The sequence below is a fragment of the Gopherus flavomarginatus genome, chromosome 1, assembly GCF_025201925.1.
Source record: "Gopherus flavomarginatus isolate rGopFla2 chromosome 1, rGopFla2.mat.asm, whole genome shotgun sequence".
Lineage (NCBI taxonomy): Eukaryota > Metazoa > Chordata > Testudines > Testudinidae > Gopherus > Gopherus flavomarginatus.
The window spans coordinates 351472926-351496420 of record NC_066617.1 but is presented as its reverse complement, the minus strand read 5'-3'; the positions used below and the strand labels follow the sequence as shown (position 1 = coordinate 351496420).

Here is a 23495-nt window from a genome sequence, read left to right as displayed (position 1 = left end):
GCTGTGGATATTCTGGGCCCTTTCCCAAAAAAGACGCCCAGAGGAAAGCAGTACGTACTGACTTTAGTGGACTTTGCTACCCGATGGCCAGAAGCAGTAGCTCTAGGCAACACCAGGGCTAACACTGTGTGCCTGGCCCTAACAGACATCTTTGCCAGGGTAGGTTGGCCCTCCGACATCCTTACAGATTCAGGGTCTAATTTCCTGGCAGGGACCATGGAAAAACTGTGGGAAACTCATGGGGTGAATCACTTGGTTGCCACCCCGTACCACCATCAAACCAATGGCCTGGTGGAAAGGTTCAATGGAACTTTGGGGGCCATGATACAAAAATTCATCAACGAATTCTCCAATAATTGGGACCTAGTGTTGCAGCAGTTGCTGTTTGCCTACAGGGCTGTACCACATCCCAGTTTAGGGTTTTCACCATTTGAACTTGTGTATGGTCACGAGGTTAAGGGGCCATTACAGTTGGTGAAGCAGCAATGGGAGAGGTTTACGCCTTCTCCAGGAACTAACATTCTGGACTTTGTAAGCAACCTACAAAGCACCCTCCGACACTCTTTAGCCCTTGCTAGAGAGAACCTAAAGGATGCTCAGGAAGAGCAAAAGGCCTGGTATGACAGACATGCCAGAGAACGTTCCTTCAAGGTAGGAGACCAGGTTATGGTCTTGAAGGCGCAACAGGCCCATAAGATGGAAGCATCATGGGAAGGGCCATTCACGGTCCAAGAGCGCCTGGGAGCTGTAAACTACCTCATAGCATTTCCCAATTCCTCACTAAAGCCTAAAGTGTACCATGTTAATTCTCTCAAGCCTTTCTATTCCAGAGACTTACAGGTTTGTCAGTTTACAGTCCAGGGAGAGGACGCTGAGTGGCCTGACGGTGTCTACTACGACGGAAAAAAAAGACGGTGGCGTGGAAGAGGTGAACCTCTCAACCACCCTGAAACGTCTGCAGCGGCAACAAATCAAGGAGCTGTGCACTAGCTTCGCCCCATTGTTCTCAGCCACCCCAGGACGGACTGAACGGGCATACCACTCCATTAATACAGGTAATGCTCACCCAATCAGAACCCCACCCTACCGAGTGTCTCCTCATGCCCAAGCTGCTATAGAACGAAAAATCCAAAACATGCTACAGATGGGTATAATCCGCTCATCTACTAGTGCATGGGCATCTCCAGTGGTTCTGGTACCCAAACCAGATGGGGAAATACGCTTTTGCGTGGACTACCGTAAGCTAAATGCTGTAACTCGTCCGGACAACTATCCAATGCCACGTACCAATGAGCTATTGGAAAAGTTAAAACGTGCCCAGTTCATCTCTACAATAAACTTAACCAAGGGGTACTGGCAAGTACCACTAGATGAACCTGCCAAGGAGAGGTCAGCATTCGTCACCCATGCGGGGGTGTATGAATTCAATGTCCTTCCTTTCGGCCTTCGAAATGCACCCGCCACCTTCCATAGGCTGGTATATGGTCTACTAGCTGGACTGGGAGAATTTGCAGTTGCCTACCTCCATGATGTGGCCATTTTTTCAGACTCCTGGCCCGAACACCTACTACACCTGGAAAAGGTCTTTGAGCGCATCAGGCAGGCAGGACTAACTGTTAAGGCCAAAAAGTGTCAAATAGGCCAAAACAGAGTGACTTACCTGGGGCACCAGGTGGGTCGAGGAACCATAAACCCCCTACAGGCCAAGGTACATGCTATCCAAAAGTGGCCTGTCCCACGGTCCAAAAAGCAGGTCCAATCCTTCTTAGGCTTGGCCGGATACTACAGGCAATTTGTACCACACTACAGCCAAATCGCTGCCCCACTGACCGACCTGACCAAAAAGACCCAGCCAAATGCAGTTAAGTGGACTGATGAGTGTCAAAAGGCCTTTACCCAACTTAAGGCAACGCTCATGTCGGACCCTGTGCTCAGGGCCCCGGATTTTGACAAGCCATTCCTAGTAACCACACATGCATCTGAGCGTGGTATAGGAGCAGTGCTCATGCAGAAAGCAACAGATCACAACTTCCATCCTGTCGTGTTTCTCAGCAAGAAACTGTCTGAGAGGGAAAGTCACTGGTCAGTCAGTGAAAAGGAATGCTATGCCATTGTGTACGCCCTGGAAAAGCTACGCCCATCAGTGGTATGCCCGTTCAGTCCGTCCTGGGGTGGCTGAGAACAATGGGGTGAAGCTAGTGCACAGCTCCTTGATTTGTTGCCGCTGCAGACGTTTCAGGGTGGTTGAGAGGTTCACCTTTTCCACGCCACCGTCTTTTTTCCCGTCGTAGTAGACACCGTCAGGCCACTCAGCATCATCTCCCTGGACTGTAAACTGACAAACCTGTAAATCTCTGGAATAGAAAGGCTTGAGAGAATTAACATGGTACACTTTAGGCTTTAGTGAGGAATTGGGAAATGCTATGAGGTAGTTTACAGCTCCCAGGCGCTCTTGGACCGTGAATGGCCCTTCCCATGATGCTTCCATTTTATGGGCCTGTTGCGCCTTTAAGACCATAACCTGGTCTCCTACCTTGAAGGAACGTTCTCTGGCATGTCTGTCATACCAGGCCTTTTGCTCTTTTTGAGCATCCTTTAGGTTCTTTCTAGCAAGGGCTAAAGAGTGTCGGAGGGTGCTTTGTAGGTTGCTTACGAAGTCCAGAATGTTAGTTCCTGGAGAAGGCGTAAACCCCTCCCATTGCTGCTTTACCAACTGTAATGGCCCCTTAACCTCGTGACCATACACAAGTTCAAATGGTGAAAACCCTAAACTGGGATGTGGTACAGCCCTGTAGGCAAACAGCAACTGCTGCAACACTAGGTCCCAATTATTGGAGAATTCGTTGATGAATTTACGTATCATGGCCCCCAAAGTTCCATTGAACCTTTCCACCAGGCCATTGGTTTGATGGTGGTACGGGGTGGCAACCAAGTGATTCACCCCATGAGTTTCCCACAGTTTTTCCATGGTCCCTGCCAGGAAATTAGACCCTGAATCTGTAAGGATGTCAGAGGGCCAACCTACCCTGGCAAAGATGTCTGTTAGGGCCAGGCACACAGTGTTAGCCCTGGTGTTGCCTAGAGCTACTGCTTCCGGCCATCGGGTAGCAAAGTCCACTAAAGTCAGTACGTACTGCTTTCCTCTGGGCGTCTTTTTTGGGAAAGGGCCCAGAATATCCACAGCTACTCGCTGAAATGGGACCTCAATTATGGGGAGTGGCTGGAGAGGGGCCTTGACCTGGTCTTGAGGCTTACCCACTCTTTGGCATACCTCACAAGACCGGACATACTTGGCAACGTCCTTGCCCATCCCCTCCCAGTGGAAGGACTTCCCCAACCGGTCCTTGGTTCTGTTCACCCCAGCATGCCCACTGGGATGATCATGGGCTAAGCTTAAGAGCTTCCCCCGGTACTTAGTTGGAACCACCAACTGTTTTTGTGGCTGCCATTCTTCCCGGTGTCCACCAGAAAGAATTTCCTTGTATAAAAGTCCTTGGTCTATAACAAACCGGGATCGATTAGAAGAGCTGAGAGGCGGTGGGGTGCTCCGTGCCGCCGCCCACGCTTTCTGAAGGCTGTCATTTGCTTCCTGCTCAGTCTGGAACTGTTCCCTTGAGGCTGGGGTCACCAGTTCTTCCTCAGACTGTGGACTTGGGCTTGGTCCCTCTGGAAGCGATGTAGGTGATGGGGTTGTTTCCGTTGCTGGTGAACCGCTCTCCGCTGGTGCACCTGAGGGTATTTCAGGCTCTGGCTGAGCCTTTTGGGTATGGCTGTCTGTTGCTTCTGCCAGTTTTGGCTCGCTGGCGCCCTCTGGCGTTGAGTTTGAAGATGGGGTTGCAATGGCTGGTGCTGGCTGTTTCAGTGGTTGGCATGGAATCCGGGTCCACTACCTCTGTCTGGGTCTCTGGTAACACAGACGGGGCCTTTGTGGACGGCTCAGGAACAGGAATGGGTCTGGAAGCTTGCCTGGTTTGGCTACGTGTAACCATTCCCACTCTCTTGGCCTGCTTCACCTGGTTGGCCAAGTCTTCCCCCAGTAGCATGGGGATAGGATAATTGTCATAGACTGCAAAAGTCCACATTCCTGACCAGCCTTTGTACTGGACAGGCAGTTGAGCTGTAGGCAAGTCTACAGCTTGTGACATGAAGGGGTAAATTGTAACTTTGGCCTTTGGGTTGATGAATTTGGGGTCAACGAAGGACTGGTGGATAGCTGACACTTGTGCCCCCGTGTCTCTCCACACAGTAACCTTCTTTTTGCCCACTCTCAAATTTTCCCTTCGCTCCAAGGGTATTTGAGAGGCATCCGGGCCTGGGGATCTTTGGTGTGATGGTGGTGTAATGAATTGCACTCGCATGGTGTTCTTGGGACACTTGGCCTTGATATGTCCCAGTTTATTACACTTAAAGCATCTTCCATCTGATGGGTCACTGGGCCGAGGTGAGTTACTGGAGACTGGTGAGGTTGAAGGGTAGGGTATCTGTGGCTTTACTTGGGTGGTATGTGGGGTCTTTGGCTGTCCTCGGTTGTAGGGTTTATGGTCTGTGTGCCCCCTGGGGTAATCGTTCCCCTTGACAGTAGCTTTCTTGCTTTCTGCCAGTTCCATCCATTTGGCTCCAATCTCCCCCGCCTCAGCGATATCTTTGGGATTTCCATCTTGTATGTACCGTGTGATGTCTTCAGGAACACCATCCAAGAACTGTTCCATTTGTATGAGGAGGTTTAGTTCTTCCAAGGTTTGAATGTTGTTTCCTGTTATCCAGGCCTCATAGTTTTTTGCAATGTAGTAGGCGTGTTTGGGAAATGACACCTCGGGTTTCCACTTTTGGGTTCTGAAGCGCCGACGGGCATGATCTGGGGTTATCCCCATCCTGTATCTGGCCTTGGTTAGAAAAAGTTTATAGTCATTCATTTGGTGCTTAGGCATTTCAGCTGCCACCTCTGCTAAAGGTCCACTGAGCTGTGACCTCAATTTTACCATGTACTGGTGTTCGGGAATGCTGTACGCAAGACAGGCTCTTTCAAAATTTTCCAAGAAGGCCTCGGGGTCATCACCTGCCTTGTAGGTGGGAAATTTCCTGTGCTGTGGAGCAATATTTGGCGCTGGGTTGTTAGGGTTGGCTGGCACAGGCAGCCCAGCTTTTGCCAACTCCAGTTAAAAAGTGTTCTTAAAATGTAGAAGTCTGTTAGTTATATACTTAGTAGTATATGTAAAGGTGCATGTGTTGTAGTAATCTGTTTATTTTAAAGTTCTAGAAGGAAATCGCCGCCAGTGAGCTTCCCCACTGTCTCCAATTTGGGGGGCGTGTCATAAACAGATAGCTAAGGGTTAATGTCTCTTTCACCTGAAGCACCTGACCAGAGGACCAATCAGGAAACCGGATTTTTTTCAACTTTGGGTGGAGGGAATTGAGTGTCTTTTGTCGTCTGCCTGCTTTCTCTGAGCTTTGGAGAAGTAGTTCTACTTTCTAGTCTTCTGTTTCTAAGTGTAAGGACAAAGAGATCAGCTAGTAAGTTATATGGTTTCTTTTCTTTGGTATTTACATGAATATAAGTGCTGGAGTGTTTTGATTTGTATTCTTTTGGAATAAGGCTGTTTATTCAATATTCTTTTAAGCAATTGACCCTGTGTTGTATCATCTTAATACAGAGAGAACATTTGTACTTATTTTTCTTTCTTTTTATATAAAGCTTTCTTTTAAGACCTGTTGGAGTTTTTCTTTACTTCAGGGAAATTGAGTCTGTACTCACCAGGGAATTGGTGGGAGGAAGAAATCAAGGGGAGATTTGTGTGTTGGATCGCTAGCCTGATTTTGCATTCCCTCTGGGGAAATAGGAAAGTACTTTTGTTTCCAGGATTGGGAACGGAGAGGGGGAGTCCCTCTGTGTAGTTTCACAGAGCTTGTGTCTGTGTATCTCTCCAGGAGCACCTGGAGGGGGGAAGGGAAAAAGGATTATTTCCCTTTGTTGTGAGACTCAAGGGATTTGGGTCTTGGGGTCCCCAGGGAAGGTTTTTCAGAGGGACCAGAGTGCCCCAAAACACTCTAATTTTTTGGGTGGTGGCAGCAGGTACCAGGTCCAGGCTGGTGGCTAAGCTTGGAGGTTTTCATGCTAACCCCCATATTTTGGACGCTAAGGTCCAAATCTGGGACTAAGGTTATTACAGTAGTGAATGGTGGTTCTGTCATGAGAGCACCGATTTCTCCCATTCATCTAGTCTAAGTGACGGTTATAAGGAATGAAGTCTGAGGGGGAGGAGGAGAGAGCAGGTAGCCATCGGTTTGAAGGAGGGTTTCCACAGAGCATCAAGAACCAAATTTAGATGCCATTGGGGGGCCGGGTTCCAAACAGGAGGAAATAAGTGGTGAGAGCCCTTAAGGAATCTGGTCATGGGAGGAACTGAGTGGAAAGCTATGATAGCGGCCAAATGTACTTTGACTGAGCTAACTGATAGACCTTGTCTCTTCAAATCCAACAGGTAGTCTAGGATCTTGGGGAGTGGAGTGTCTGATGCTTGAGAAAAGTAAAGAGAGTACCAGGAATGGAGGTGTTTCAAACTCTGAAGGTAAGTTTTGCGAGTAGTAGGTTTCCTGCTAGATAGAACAGGTTTACTCTACGCCTGAGAAACACCTACGGCCCATGCTCACAGATTCAGGGACAGGGTGAGGAGGGGGGAAGGATTCAAGTTTTATGACAGTAGATCTCTCCTTAGGGGAAGGTGGAGAGGCACTGAAGAGGTGTGAAGGAGGTTTGAGTACCACAATTGTCTTGGCCAGTACTGTGCTATGAGGATAATCCTCACTCCCTCCTATTGCAGGTAAGCATATCACAGGGTATGGGGCCACAGGGTTCTCAGGGCATATCCCAGCAGTATCCTCCTTTGGAGCAGAAAAGGTGACATTTTGTGTTGACTAGGGTAGCAAATAGGCCTTCTTCTAGGAGACCCCAGGTTTGGCGGATGCTGTGGAAGACAGTTACTGAGTTCCCTTTCGTGGTCCTAATGGAAGTTCCTGCTCAGGGAGGCTGCAATCATATTCTGGAGACCTGCTAGATAGACTGCAAGTGTTTTCCATAAAGTACATGTCGGCAACACACGTATAACCTTACTGACTGGTAGAGCCATCTTTTCTTGGGAGGAGAGGGGGGTGATATTTAAAATATCCACTAGGGAGTGCTGAGAATCCTGACCTCTTCTAACAGGATCTGGAGGGATTCCGCCTTGTGTTTCATTAGGCCCTGGAAGGCCCTAAAGTCACCAGCATAAAAGAAAAGTGGTGGTATTACCACCATGGAGGAAGAGAACTTGGCTGATGGGGGAGAGGTTTCCTCAATCTGTGATGTTCGTTCATCTTGCATCTCTCAGTACCAAAGGAGTAGATTGTGCTGGAGAATAGTCTGTCAGATAGTGACGTGGTAGTAGCAGGTGTTGAGTTCTCTTTTTGGCTGGTACCCTTTAAAGCTGCTCTTGAAAGTGTCCGCAGGAGTTCCAGTAAGCCCACTGAGCAGGGAAAATGTCCCTAAGTGTATTTACAACGGCTAAGTCTAGAATGTCTAGTGGGCTCTGAAAAGTCCTCTTCAGTATAAGAGCTTAGAGGAGTATACTGGTACAGTATCAAAGAGCCCTGTACTGATACTTCAGAGTCAGAAAATCTCCTCCTCTGGGCTGAAGAGGGGGCTTCTAGCATTGCTGTTAGTACCCAGGGTAGGGTTCTGATCCTAGTCAAATGAGGGGTTCAGGCTGCAGATGTCAAAGCAGTACTGGGGAGGGGTGGGGGTCTTGTGGAGCTTCTTAAGAGAGGAGACTCCAGCTCCTCTGATATAATACAGTCTCCTGGGGAGAGAAATCTAGAATGCTGGAGGACTATGGTAGCCTGATACAGCTGGTACTGGGGCCTGGAACAGGGATCAGTACCAATCAAGAGATGGTCTCTCGGGTACCATATACAGTGACACCAGTCTGAGTGCTCTTTTTTGCTCTGAGATGAGGATGACATCAGTGCTCCCGTAGAAATGCTGTGCGCGCATCTTGGTGCCTAGATGTGTCAGGAAGTATTGAGGTAGGTACTTCGTGCTGCCTGGTAGACATCTGATCCTAGCTACTTAGGCAGTACTGACGCCTTGGTATCAATTTCAGCGAGATATCTTGGGAATCAGATTTATGGGGCAACCAACCCCTTTTCTATGGTTGCCTGACAGAAAAGAAAAAGAAGCCTCTCTTCCAAGTCTTTACTCATGGAACTGTTGTTGGGGCTCTTACAGTCACTGGAGTGGCCTGACATGTTGAAGCTGATGTATGGGGGAGAAGGGGAAGCAGACCCCACACTGGAGCTAGGGAGCACTACATCAGGAGGAGCTTCAACCTAGCACATCTATCCTTTCAAGACCTGCCTTTGAATTCCATACAGACTTTGCACTTTGACAGCACATGGGTGTCTCCAGCACACCAGAAACAGCTGGAATGCCTATTGCTATGGGGAGAAGACCTGAGACAACTCTAACAGGGCTTGAACCCTGGTGTCTTCACAGCATAGCCCTGAACATCAGAGTACTAAAGCAAAGGTTCAACAAAGTAAATGAGGTGGGAACCTCCTTTTTAAAGCACAACTGTGCTGAAATACCAGAGAACAACAAATGAACTAAATAACTAAAACAAGAAAGAAGGGAATAATAAGACATGCACAGTAAGTGAAAGGCAGGAAACTGTGAAAACAGCAGACACTGAATGCTACGTTTCAAGCCGCAGGTGGGTGAGAAGGAACTGAGTGGTGGCAGGTCCACACCTCTCTCCAGGCCCTTCTATGGGAGCATGAGGGTGCGGGCCTGCAGACACTGCTTTGCAATTTCTGATCAAGAACTCACAGGCACATGAGCATCCTATGGTGGAGCATCCATAGCAGGGACATATACTCAGAAAAGAATACAGCATTTCTAGATGCTATTCATTTGGATCTGGAAGAACTGCAACCTGTGTTACAGCTTGTATATAATGATAAAAGTATACTTAAGTGATATAAATGTCCAGATAAACGCAACTCTTAGTTTTCCGATAAGAGGCTTGTTTTTTGAATTAATCCAACTTCTTGTGAACTGGCTCATTTTATAGTTATTGCTCAATTTTAATGGGATACCCTAAGTTACATCAGTATGTCCTCTTCAATACACACTGAAGTGCAGCATTAGTGGGTCCTGTAGATCAGCAGGAATAGAACTATGATGCCTACTAAGCGACCCAAAATCTTAGTGCCCAAAGATATGCATCATTCCTATCTGAAGACAGACACGCGTTTGGCCATAAGTGAAGATATTAATTAGAAAATTCTTTAGGATCCTTTGTCAGCCTATCAGTACATTGGCACTGCTGGGATCCACTCTACTACTCTCGCTTAACCAAAAAAGAAAAAAGGAAATGAGAGAACATTAAGAAAAAAGGAAAATAAAATCTGACTCATAAGACTACTACTCAAGGTATGTTCTTGAAATACTTGATCTCAGCAATGAGAGAGAGGGTCAGCAGAATTGTATTTTGTAACACATTTTGAAAAAAACTAAATCAGGCTAGAATAGATTAAAACACTTATGAACTTTTCATCTGCAAATGATGTCTGTCTATAATGTAACTTTTCTGGCTGCTAAAGTAGCTTTGCCAAAGCTTGGGTTTCAGATAACCATCAGTGAGATTAACAAATGTTTTTGGATATCCAACAAACAGAATTATATCTGATCATTTTAAATGCTTTGTCCTTCATCAAGGAAGCAACTCAGATGCCATATACTCTTCTGTTTTTACCCTCATGACTTCCGGTTACTAACACCAGCTGCTCATTTCTCTAATTCTGAATGTGTTATTTGATTCAGATACTTGTTAAACAGTTGGTGTTCTATAAATCATTTCCTATATTTGTCATCTAGTGGGAATTAAAGCCTACCAGAGTGCAAACAGTTTTTGAAGAACAGCAAAGAGAGAAGAGAGGAAATGTGCATGTTCCTCTGTGAATCCCACAGCAATGGTTAAACATTCTTTGGGTTCAAATCGTGACCAAGTCCCTGCACAATATGGCACTATTTTGTATGACTAAGGGCTTGTCTATACTACAAATGTAAACCGACCTATCTTAGGTCACCACAGTAATTATTGCAGTGATTCATGTCCACGATACCCTCCTTCTATCGGTTATGCACTTTCTTCAAAGGGGGAAGGGCATATCCGAAAGCCCAGGCTCTCAGCTCCATGCACAGCTCCCCAGCGGGAGAACGGCTGCCCCCCACCCTTGGTTCTCAGATCCTCGCCAGGAACCTGGGCAGCAGCCTGGCTTGGAGCAGGGAGCTCAGGCAGTAGTCCAGCGGGGAGCCAGGCTGCTCCCCAGGATCCAAGCAGAGAACCCGGGCAGCACATCAGCTGGGAGCCTGGAGCCCCAGGTGAGGGTGGGGTGCAGCTGGCCTCTAGCTGGAGCCCCAGGGTGACAGCCCGACTGTGACTGGCCTTCTTGACAAGAATGACAGTCAAAGTAAGTAACCAGCAGTGTCTATATGGACACTGCGTCACCCTGAGCCCTACACCTCTTGTGGAGATGGAGTTATGTCGCTTTAATAGGGCACTTACATGAGCAGGAGGAAGGCTGTAGTTTGTACACTGATATAATTAGGTTGACATAAGCTGCCTTATGTCCATCTAACTTTGTAGTGTAAACCAGGCCTGATAGTATTTTTATAAACTAAGCCCAGAACTGAACAGCAGGAACCATTGGTATGGGAGACCAGGACAAGCAGTAAGTAATTCTCTGTGACAGAACTGGCATAGCTCCTTTACCTTAGTGGCACTTGCCCCCTCTTCATTCAAACTCCTGTCCTCAGATTCTCTTCTGAAACACCCACTAATGGTCACCCCCATCAGTAACCCATTTAAAAAACACAGACGAGAGATTAATTAAGCACCATCCTCTGGACCCATCCATGAGAATTTATATCTGACCTTTGCCAATCTATTTAGCAAGGTCCTTGAGGGCAGGGAGTACATGTGCTGAGCATAACTGGCATTTAGATTAACAAGAAGAATCACAAGGGTCATTAAACAGCTTGTTATCAAATTAATCTGAACAGGGAGGAGGAAAAATTATTTCCACATGTCATGCTTATATGAATGGGATGTTCTCATTGAAATATCTATCAAAAAACACTTATGGATAGATTCTAGGTAACAGTAAATTTTTTTTAAACACACAATGGCAGTGCAGCTGGATGACTTCAGCTGGAGCTAACTAATAACTGAAGAATAACTACTGAAAAATACCTGTTCGAAGAGCTGGGGGTGGAAAAAATATCAATGGCTGGGGTGGTCATTATGCTTCCCGCTGCAGTAGACACAGGAGAGGCTGCTGTCGTTAAAGAGGTATGAGGTTTCTTTGCAAGTTCTTTTAGACGTTGTTCCTGTTGGGAAAGTGAGCTGGCATAAGAAATCCAGAAACAAGGTTTGTTTATATGGCTTCTGAAGTAAAAAAAAACAACAACCAAAACTCTAAAAAATTCTCTTTACTTATTTCATACAATAAGATGGCAGTCAAGTATGAAAGTCTATTTACATACAGAAAGAAAAGCCAGTACATTTGCAGGATTAAAAGATGGTACATGCCTGTTTTAGAAACTGAATAACTGAAAACGGGAAAACTCTACACAACTTTTATGACATATTATAAGAAACGTCAATGAGATGCATACACACAGTACTTGTGATTACAAAAGTGACCTTAACTTTTCTGTAAACAAGAAAACACCTACCTTTAAAGCTTTTAAACGAGCTTGCTCTTCCTCTAATGCAGCTTGTTTTTCCCTTTCATCCACTTTAGTGAGAGACAGGCCAGTGCTTGCAAGGGAAGAGACTGCATTGGAAAGTGTGGTAGCCCTGGTAATTGGACAGGGGGAAAAAACTGGTTGTTCATATATGTGTCACATGATGGGAAGAGCTGATATGAAAACGCTTTGCTCGTTTTTTCTCAGTTCCTTTATAGAATTTGAAATCTTAGCCTGTATGACACACAAATCTGAGATTTATATATAAAGTGTTACTTTAAAAAAATGAAATTACATTAAATATTGCACTGCAATATTTAAGTGCCTATACTGCAAAACAGGAATGTTTAGAAATGGTGCTATCTACTTTCTCGTACATTGGCTCTGATCACTCCCCTTAGATATACCCCTTCCAAGCTGCCTCATATGAATTCATGTTGGGGATTTTTTCTGTTCCTCTGTTAATTTATGAAAATTCAACTTAAAATGAGAGATCTGTACATTTTGTGGAGGAATAGAAAGTTCTGGTAAGTTACCTATTATTTTCAAATACAGTTAGCTTGCTTAATTTATCTGGCTCAATTACAAGACTATGCGCTTGATACAATGCATTACATTCAAGGCAAAAAAAGAGTTTTCACAGATTCCAAGGCCAAAAAGGACTATTGTGATCACCTAAGGTAATCTCTTGTTTAACACAAGTCATAGAAGTTCCTCAAAATGATTCCTAGAGTGTATTTTAGAAAAATATCCAATCCTGAGTTTAAAACGATCAGTGATAGAGAATCCACCACGTCCCTTGGTAAATTGTTCCAATAGCCACTGCCTCACACCATTAAATGTGTGTACCTTTTTTCCAGTCTGAATTTGTCTAGCTTCAACTTCCAGCCACTGGACCATGTTTCACCTTTCTATGATACACCGATTATTAAATATCCATTATCTATGTTGATACTTAAACACTATAATCAAGTCACCTGTTAACCTTCATTTTGTCAAGCTAAATAGATTGAGCTCTGAGTCTCACTATAAAGCAGGATTTCTAATTCTTTAATCAATCCCATGGTTCTTTCCAATTTGTGATCACATTCTAAAAACATAATGGGAAAATAAACAACAGCTGGAAAAAATTTGGTTTGACAACTTTTAAGATAGACCAGCGGTTCTCAAACCACGCGTCAGGACCCCAAAGTGGGTCACGACCCCATTTTAGGGGCCAAAGCCCGAAGGATTCAGCCCTGGGCAGCAGGACTCAGGTTACAGGCCCCTTGGCTGGGGCTGAAGCCTTTGGGCTTCGGCTTTGACCCTACCCCACACAGGGCAGTGGGGCTCAGGCTTTGGCTCCCCCACCCGGGGCAGTGGGAATCAGATGGATTCAGGCTTCTGTCCCCCGTCTTGGGGTGGTTTAGTAATTTTTATTGCCAGAAGGGGGTTGCAGTGCAATGACGTTTGAGAACCCCTGAGAGAAACAAAAAATGTTATTTTAGTCTTAAATACTTCAGTAAAAAATTAAGCAGTTAGATTTTATTTTACATTATTGTAATTTTGACAGTACAAGTACAGGAAGGGGACAAAATCATTGAAAACTGGCACTAGCCTACTAAAATTTAGTTTTAAAAGTTATAGTCTTATATTTGAAGGTCAATATAAACATGTTACATGGAAGTGAAATTTTTAATTTTGTTTTTCTTAAAGTTTAGTAGCAATACAACACCAGGGACATTCCCAAAGAACCTCCAATTCCCTAGACTATTTTGCATTTTAACAAATGTCACAAAAGCAGTGGGGCCATTCATCACCACCACCTTTTATGCCATTCAGTGCCTGATCACACTCATGTATTTCAACTCTATATTTCAGTATTTTTATGAGAAACAAAAGGACAACTTGAGACATTAAAAGACGAAATGAAGAGCATGCATATGTGTTGATTATTTTACAGAAATACCAACACTGATTTATAAGAACAATCTAATTAATGGTGCGGAAAATTAAAGATTTCCAAGCAGCAAGCAAAGGCACCAAAAAAGTTACAGAGTCTCAAGGTGAAGTCTGTAAGTTCTATCATAATGTGACATGCATCTGATGAAGTGGGTATTCGCCCACGAAAGCTCATGCTCCAAAACGTCTGTTAGTCTATAAGGTGCCACAGGATTCTTTGCTGCTTTTACCATAATGTGAATTGTTCTCATTTCTGTCTATTCTAGTTGCACTACATTTAGGCCTGGTCTACAATACAAAGTTAGGTCGACATAAGCCTACTTGTGCCTTTGTCTACACTTAATTTGTCTCCCATTGATGAAAGTAATGACACCAGCTCCCTGAGCAGCATTAAGCTATGCTTGATGTTCAGAGGTCGATGCAGTGCAAGTGTAGACACTGCATTACTTATGTCAACCCTAGAGCTCCAGCAGCTATCTCACAATGCCAAACACTGACCGCTCTGGCCACAGTTGTGGCAGGGCAGTTTGTTTATGTACACAAGGATGACCCTTGAATCCTCCTGAGAGATGTTGTTGAAACTTCCACAGAAGTACACTGCAATCCTCTCTCAAAGCTTTCTAGGGATGGCAGCCTTATTTTTCCCTCCACAGAAGGATGCTTTCCCTCAGCGATTACTGCAGTGGGGCCTGCAGAAGTTAATAGGCTACTGGCATAAGAGGATGAAGCTCATCTGATAACCCTTGTGTCTGGCTGTTCAAATAACTATTCCATTCCACCCTCCACCCCTTTGGCAAATTTTCTCCCAGGGCTTCACAGATATTATGCAGGACACAACAGGCAACTATAACCAAGGGGATATTCTTCCCACAGATCCAATCTAATGAGTAAACAATGCCAAAGACACTTCAATCCATCAAAAGCATATTCAACTATCATTGTGCACCTGCTGAGTCTGCAGCTGAATCTCTCCTTGCTGCTGTCAAGGTAGCTGGTGTATGGCTTCATCAGCCAGGAAAATTAAGAAGGAAAGAAGCAGACACAGGGAGCCCAGTATGCACACAGACAAGCAATATAGTAACTGTAGCAGCTGTCTGCTGATGTAACTTGAATTGGCAAACACTTTGTAGTGTAGACATGGCCTGAGACTGAAAAGCTTTATGTTGTTTAACCAACAAATACTATGCTGTCAACAGCACCAAATTCATCAACTGTTTCAGTGCTGCAACAGCAATCCACGTTCTTCATTTCAACACAACCCATACAGACTATTTCAGGATGGCTATTTCAAAGTAAGGAACCTAACATTTGATTCTTAACACAACTGTAGAAGAGGACAAAAGCACATATACCTGCTTGCAGCTGTGGAGTCTTTGATTTTCTTTCCTTCTAAAGAGGCTAAATGTTGTTCCAAAGCATCAAGAAGACTGCTTGGTGCCTGCAAAAGGGCAGTGAGGGCATAGATATGAAAAATCCAAGACAAAACCAGGCACCAGCTAAAAAAAATAAAAAAGAAAGGTGTGATCCTGTCACCACAGCGCCAGACAATGCAACTGAGGGTAACCGGACATGGTCTACAGCTCAAAATATTGACACCAAAGTATTTTGACACTAAGAACATATTACCTTGAGCAAAGTATTTTATATTATCAGGTGGTACAATATCATCTACTATGCCAGTTCTATTACTCATGATTAGGGCCCTACCAAATTCACAGTCCATTTTGGTCAATTTCATGGTCATCGAATTTTAAAATCATAAATTTAATGATTTCAGATATTTAAATCTGAAATTTCACAGTGTTGTAACTGTAGGGGTCCTGACCCAAAAGGAGGTAGAGGGGGAAATGCAAGGTTATTGTAGGTGGGGTCATAGTATTGCCACCCTTACTTCTCCGCTGCTGCTGGCAGCAGCACTGTCTTCAGATTTGGGCAGCCAGAGAGCGGCATCTGCTGGCTGGGAGCCCTGCTCTGAAGGCAGTGCCACCGCCAGCAGCAGCATAGAAGTAAGGATGGCCTGGTATGGTATTGCCACCCTTACTTCTGCGCTGCTGCCTCCAGAGCTGGGCCCTCGGCCAGCAACCACCACTCTCCAGCCGCCCAGCTCAGAGGGCAGCACAGATGTAAGGCTGGCAATGCCACGACCCCCCTACTATAACCTTGCAAACCCCACCCCGCAACCCTCTTTTGGGCTGGGACCCCCAGTTTGAGAAACACTGGTCTCCCCTGTGAAATCTATATAGTATAAGGTAATACACGCAAGATCAGATTTTATGGTCCGTGATACATTGTTCACAGCTGTGAATTTGGTAGGGCCCTTCTCATCCTGGCGCCTATCAAAAAAGCAATCCATGATAATGTTGGAAAATAAATACTAAGAAAAGGCATAAAGAAAATAGACAATTGAAATGAGTAGTCTATGTTCCAATTAAGATTAAAAAGGAAGTTGTACCCATCTGAGGTCATACATACATACACAAATTGAAAGTCTTTACAAGTAATCAACTGGCACTTTGAAGCTTTCTGCTTAGAGTAGCCACCTTGCTAAAGGATCTCATTTGTGAAAGCTGCATTACATGAGCCTCTACTACAAACAGATCAGTTTTCATCATACTTTAAAATGGTTTTAAACTTGGGAATTTCATGTTTATTCAATATTTGATTTTAATTCTCTATTTTCTGCTCTCAAAATGCCATTAATTTGACAATTGTAATATATTGCAACTGTAATTAGTTTGCATTTTCATACATTAGGATCCTTGAATTTGTGAGTGAGAGACTTTCTGGTTACAGTTCAATTTAATCACGACTCATCTCATAATTTAAGAATATGGTGATAATGTATGCAAGAAAACCAACACAACTCCACATTTTTCTGAACATGCAACCCAAGAAAGAAACAAACACGCATTCACATATGCATAACAGTTTATCTACCTGAGAAAGATCTGGTATGTCTCCTCTGTCAATTCCAACTTGCTGTAACAAAGTAGATTTATGAGCTTTAGAACTGACTAGTGTTTATTCAAAGATTACATTGCTAAAAAGGAGAAACCATGTTAACATGCTGTCATGCAAGGAAAGCAAAAATCCTCTGCACTCTTAAGTTAACATAATTGGAGCTCTAAATTTTTAGATTAAAACAGATGTAAAAAAAAAAATCAAAGGAAATCAAAGTAAAATTTATGTATACATTAGGCTGTAGTGAGTTTAAAATGTGACCAAACCTAAGTTTGGAGTGCCATTCCTGATGGTCCACAGAAGAGATTTTGAGAACCAAGCAGGTGATGGTTTGTGTTAGGAAAGAAAATTCATGAGAGCATTTCTCTTACAAAGTAGTTTACAGAACGCAAGCATTGAGAATTACTAACACACTATGTATTTGGAAGTACAAAAAATAGTATATTGCGTTGATACAGCCCCTTTTATCCTCCAAGTTCCAAATCACTCTACAAGCTATACAACATAGACATCTTAACTGAACAGCAGCCATCTCTATTGTAAATCATCATATGGGTTTCACAGTGCAGATTGACACTACACAACAGTTTAACTGTAAAGCGAGGATAAGTACCATATTACACAAACTGCAGGGAGAATTTTCTGGAATTTGACCAGGACACTTAGATTAGCACTCTACTACTCAGACAGAAATCTCGTCTGAAGGACATTAGTTCAGCAAAGCTTCAGAAGAATGCATGCTGCTACCCACTGAATCAACAAGAAAAACCAAGAAAAAAAACACACTGCATGCAACAGAAATTTTTCAGATGCTGTAAAACTCCTTGTGAAATCCCCTATCAGCTTCAGCCATTGCTTTCTCATTTAATGTTGATCCTCAAATTATTTCATCCCTCAAGTTTGACATAGCAGAATTGATGGTGCCAAACAAAAGAGGGCTAGACTTTGTCTCACAGAAAGAAAAAGACCATCACATATACTTTTCTAAGTTTACTTTTAAAGAAAACTAAGCACAGCTATATAGTGTGTGTGTATGCAAGCTAACATGCAAGGTCTCCCTGGACCACTGTAGCCACTAGCCTCTTATACAGTAGTACATTATATGTTTATTCTTATATCCTCTTCTCAGCAAAAAACAGCTACTTCTCAGCAAAGAACTGTTAAAAAAAATTCTTTCTCAATATGCACCCTTATTGAGCTGGTCCCCTTGTTATTAAAAACTCTGATAAAATGCTCCTTGATGGACATTAAATCTGCCAAATGGAAAGGAAATGTAGCTGCTTTATCAGAGTTAAGTATTTTATAAACTGTTTGAGCATGAGGGCAATTTTGGCACAGTAAGTTTTACCTCTGCAACTTTGAGGAACTCTGAGATCCTTGTCATTCTCGTGAGAAACTTCTTATATATGTCAAGGCCTTCTTTGCACTGGTTTTTTTTCATGTCAAAGTATTTTTCTGAAAATGGGAAAAGTATTCAAAAGTCACATAAGAAATAAATATACTGTATATATTTTAAACAGAGCATGTACAAGTAACTATAATGCAAGACAAGTTACTTCACTCATCACTATGAAAAAAAAAGTATCTGCAGCATTTTTTCTTCACCTTTCCACGGTGGAGGCCACTGTGAAACCACATGAGAGATGGAAAAGCAGGCAAGATTAATATCAGAGTCAATGCTTATGCTGGACAAGATAAAGACACAAATTAATGATTTTAGTACATTTTCCCTTCTCCAGCACTTGATGTTTTTGGTTTAGTCTCCAAAAATGTTTAACATGGTCAGAGATTTTAGTGCATATATCTGTATCTGGAAATCAGGTAAGGAAACCCCAATGCCAAGTCACAAGGTTATCTGACAAACATAAAAAGTTGGTCAAATAAGTGGAGTTACTAGTAGGCTGTTTACAGAGGCAGCTGTAACAATGAACACAAATTAACTTCCTCCCACCTGTTAAAAAAATACTGAAGTGGGTGTGACTGAATTGAAGCTGTTCTGTAATTTCTGAATACTGTATGTTGACCTGGTTATTGGGATTTTTACTCTGCAAACACTTGTGGTTGCAACGGAAAATGCTTGAACTGTTAGCTTCAAAGATTTTACCTACTTCCCAGCCAACCTGAGAAACCAGTTTTGGACCAGAAAGGCCAAAGCCCAGGAACACAGAAGAAAAAAAATGCGCATTTAAAAAGGCTTGTTCCTTCAAGAGAAAATGGAGTTTGAGGGAGCCAGAATGAGCCAAACATGCTGGGGTGCTTGAAGATGTTAGGTCTCCCTAGTTTACTACTTGGAATAAACTGCTAAAATAAGTAATTCCTTTTAACTTAAATTTTAATATTACTTACAGGTTTAAGTTCCTCTACCCCTCCAGAGTTGTGGCACATTAAAAGATGTAAGTAATTCAGCCTTTAAGGCATACTGTGTATGTAGGGCCCTACCAAATTCATGGCTCATTCTGGTCAATTTCACGGTCATAGGGTTTTTAAAAATCATAAGTTGCATGGTTTCAGCTATTTAAACCTGAAATTTCACGGTGGTGTAATTGTAGGGATCCTGACCCAAAAAGGAGTTGTGTGGCAGTTGCAAGGTTATTTTGGGGGTGGGGGGGAGGTGCGGTACTGCCACCCCCACTTCTGTGGTGATGCCTACAGAGCTGGGCAGTTGGAGAGCAGTGGCTGGTAGCTGGGAGCCCAGCTCTGAAGGCAGAGCCACCACCAGCAGCAGCGCAGAAGTAAGGATGGCATGGTACGATATTGCCACTCTTACTTTTGTGCTGCTGCTAGCAGGGTGCTCCCTTCAGAGCTAAGTGCCTGGCCAACAGCCACTGCTCTCTGGCTGCCCAGCTCTGGAGACAGTGCAGAAGTAACCGTGGCAATACCGTGACCCCCTGCAACTCCCTTTTGGGTCAGGACCCCCAATTTGAGAAACACTGATCTCCCCCATGAAATCTGTATAGTATAGAGTAAAAGCACACAAAAAAAACCAGATTTCACGGGGGAGACCAGATTTCATGGCCTGTGATGCATTTTTCATGGCCGTGAATTTGGTAAGGCCCTATCTATGCAATAGATCATGCTATCGTTCAGAGCAGGTACTCATTTCACAGGAATAAGCAACATAAAAACCTTCATAGCCAGCCAAATATAATACATACAAAAGATTTAGAACTTAATTCTAACAATGTTTATACTGTGCAAGTTAAACTCTCTATGCTTCTGTAACAATTCACAGTAGAGAAGAAACTGTCAATTTTGCTATTTGATTTTGAGTCGAGGTTCTCAGTGACAGGCAGAAAACCAGTTCAAGGAAAAATAAATTTTCCATGCCAAAAATTCTTGGACTTTGTTTTTAGGAAATTGCGTACTTTGGGTTACATGTAAGGAAAGTACTAACAAAGTAGAAGAATCCTTGGCAATAAGGCTGTCCCAAAAAACTGAAGATTTTCTTAAAACATTCTGTTTTCATGTACTGCTTTGTCTTATTCCTTAAAGATCCAAACAGCTATAAATTCTGAAAAAAAAATATATATATCCTTGCTTATTGAAAACACAAAGAACTAATTCTGCAGAGTAGAGTAATATTTACCCAGAAGGTTAATAATTCCCTCATTATATGCTGCAAAGAGTCTAATGGCATCTTTGAAGAGGAGCATGAAGGCAGCATTTATTACACCATTTGTAAGCTCATTGCTATTGACCTAGGGAGATTAGAAAAGAAAATTAGCTCATCTGGATGGACATTTTATCAGAAAATTTCCAATTAATAATTCAGTTTCACTATTCTACCCAAAGACGTGGTTTCCATTAGCAAATGGACTATTTATAGAACATGGCAGCATTCCAAGTTAAATGGAACCTCTATCAGCATCAAAGATGACAAGTTAAATAATCAAAGAAAAGCAGGTCAGCAAAAATACATGACTAATATATCACAGATTAAGAGGGACCAAAAGAATAATTAGAATAAGTTGTTTATTTAAAAAACTTCTTAAACGCATGTACCGCTAAATGAACATTAATGAAGTGGTCATCTTATTGGCACATCAGTACTTCAAATTAAGTGTACCAGCTACAAGGCAATGTTCCAGGTGTATTTTGCTTCTCAAACTAGCTATATTAGACTGGACACAACATGTTAAAAACATGGAAGGGAATTTTACTTGGTACATATTGCATCACTTGTTTTCATAGCTTGTGAAAAACTGTGGAGGAAAAGTCCAGCTGTGCTAATTGACAGTATCTCTGATGTGTGCAGAAATTAAACTTACATTGAAGTCAAGAAGTGCATCCATCTGATTTTGTATAATTGGTACAGTTTTAAGGAGTTTTTCTGTGTTCATTGTCCTCATGACTCCATCAGCCCTATTATGCAAACAAAACAGAGAACAAACCACCAATTGGATTATGAAAGAATATTTTTATTAGTTAATATGAAACACTGGAGCATATGAAACAGATCAAAAGAACGGCAATGCCAGAGGCAGCATATTCAGACGACTGAAGTAAGAGGCACGCCTTGTGATACTCAAGTTGTCTGGCCAAAAGAATGGCAATGATCATCCAGAAGAGCCACATCCAACTCTCCTTGGCCAGAAGACTGCAGGGTGGCAGGGTCTTCAAGGACTGATCTTTATTCTCTGAGACCAACAGAAATGGCCATGCTCAAAACTATTGCACTTTAAGCTATGATGCAGTAGGTGGCTATAGAAGTATTAGCAGCATTTTCAAAAGCTTGTTTCAAAGACAGATTTTAAAAAATTCTTAAAAAATCTTTTCAAATAAGCTTTTGAAACCTATTTATAAAACAGAAGTTGCCTACACTTTTCTAATAGCCTAAATGTTTTTTCAATTGTAAATCTAGGGTTAGTAGTGAAACCTAAAACAATAGTCAAATCAGTGTGACAAGATCTTTTAAAGCTTGTCTCTCTCACCAACAGAAACCGGTCCAATGAAAGCTACTACCTCACCCACCTTGTCTCTTTAAGATCTTTTAAAAGCATTCGTAAAATGTAGGATTATAAATACACTGCAGTGTATTATAAATAAATAAATCTGCAGTTACAGGAACACTGAACAAGATTTTACAATTACATTTGACTCTTTTTTAATAAAATAACTTTTTTTTTTTTTTAATAAAGAGAATGTCAGTTATCTGGGTCTGTTTAACTTTCATTTGGTTGATTTTTTTAAACTAGATATCCAGAGAAGACACAAATGCTAAGAGAAAAAGAAGATGCCCTAGGAGGAAATGAACAAACAAGAATTATTTCTAATAAACATTTGCTTTCTACACTACACTGACTTAAAAATAAAACATTCACTTTATGTAAAACAGGCTTGATATCAAGTCAAAACTTCTACCTCTTGTAACCTCTTGCTTGTTCAAACTAAAAATCAGAATCCACTGGACTCTCTGCAGCACGAAAGGCTGAGGATTATTACAGATGGAAAAAGCCAAAAATGTCAAGGAACGAACATCATCAATAACTTCCTCCTGTTAACAGAATTCCTTACAATTAAAAAAAATAGCCCTTTTGCCTGTTGGTCAGGTGATGAAAGAATGGTTAATTACCTTAAATTAGATGAGCTTCTTCAAGAGGGGTATCCACATGGATCACACTCTTGGTGCACGTGTACACCAGGCAGACAAGATTGGTTTCTTTTCACTAGTACTGTGTGTTGGGGCCATAGTTCCACCCCGGATATTCTTGCCTCAGCTACCTCATGACTCTGTAATATGGGGGTTGGAAGGCAGGCATATATCAGTGCAGGAATACAGGGGATGAGAAAGGCATATGACTGGGAGCCTGCACTGGAAACCCCCGTGGCGCAGAATATTTGGCATTTCTTGTTCTGGTCTGTTGCAAATAAGTCTGTTTGGATATCCCTACCTGTGAAAGATGCTCTGCAACACTGGGTTCTTGACCAACCACTTGTGGCTGTCTGAGAACTGTCTGTTGAAGTGATCTGCTAGCAAGCTCTGAACACCTGAAAGATGTAGGACCAGTGGCACGGTCCAGTGATGAATACACTAAGCCCAGAGCCAAATTGACTCCTGGCAGAGTGAAGATGACCTAGCCTCTTTGTCTGTTGACAAAATGCATAGTTGTGGTGCTATATCAGCCCTGGAATAGCAGATTCATGCAGTTGAGACACGAATGTTTAGCATGTCAAGTGGATGGCTCAGTTCCAGGATGTTTATGTGCAGATGAACTCCAGGAAGGGACCACAGGCCCTATGTTACAAAGTTATCTAGATGTGCCTCTCATCCCTGGGTGCAGATATTTGTCAGAGTCTCAGTAAGTAGAAGTGCAGAGAAAAGTACTTCACTGCACACCTGCAGTGGGTCTTTTCCAGTTAATGAGGACAGGACTTCTTTGGACTCCTGACCAACATGGCTATATGGGGATCTGCCATATAGATATACTGATTTCAACTACCCTTGCCTGTAGACTAGGCAAAGTCTGTCAAGCTGTCTCAGAAGTATGAGGCTGTATGTCCCAGAAGTCTGAGTCATGGTCTTACTGATGTCTTTGAGTGAGCTTGTAGTTGATGAGGTCCACTATGGTTTGGAGTCTTGTGTAAGATAAGCTCCTGCTGACACTGCTTCCAGGAGCTTTAAGCTTTGAAATAAAATAAGTGTGAGTATTTCTCCATTGATTTTGAGGCCCAATGAAAAAGCTTTAAGATCACCTACAGAGGTGATATTCCCTGGATCAATCCATTGCCGAGGTAAGCGTAGACCTGGATTCTTGCCTCATGCATCTGATGAAGTGGGTATTCACCCACAAAAGCTTATGCTCTAATA

At 42.9% G+C, this 23495-nt stretch overlaps 1 protein-coding gene across 14 annotated transcripts in view; it reads right to left on the bottom strand.

Annotated features, from left to right (window-relative positions):
- PICALM (phosphatidylinositol binding clathrin assembly protein) overlaps positions 1-23495 on the bottom strand; it is a 126579-nt gene that overhangs the window by 56444 nt on the left and 46640 nt on the right. For all 14 annotated transcript variants that reach the window (XR_007772638.1, XR_007772640.1, XR_007772649.1 and 11 more), the window contains 7 exons: positions 20956-21049; positions 20274-20385; positions 18036-18142; positions 16664-16705; positions 15079-15164; positions 11774-11897; positions 11289-11425 (listed from right to left, as the gene is read on the bottom strand). Coding sequence is in view for 11 of the 14 variants with exons in the window: in XM_050941040.1 (XP_050796997.1) it covers positions 11289-11425; positions 11774-11897; positions 15079-15164; positions 16664-16705; positions 18036-18142; positions 20274-20385; positions 20956-21049 (702 nt within the window). In the remaining 3 variants the exon portion in view is untranslated. The remainder of the gene's footprint in view (positions 1-11288; positions 11426-11773; positions 11898-15078; positions 15165-16663; positions 16706-18035; positions 18143-20273; positions 20386-20955; positions 21050-23495) is intronic.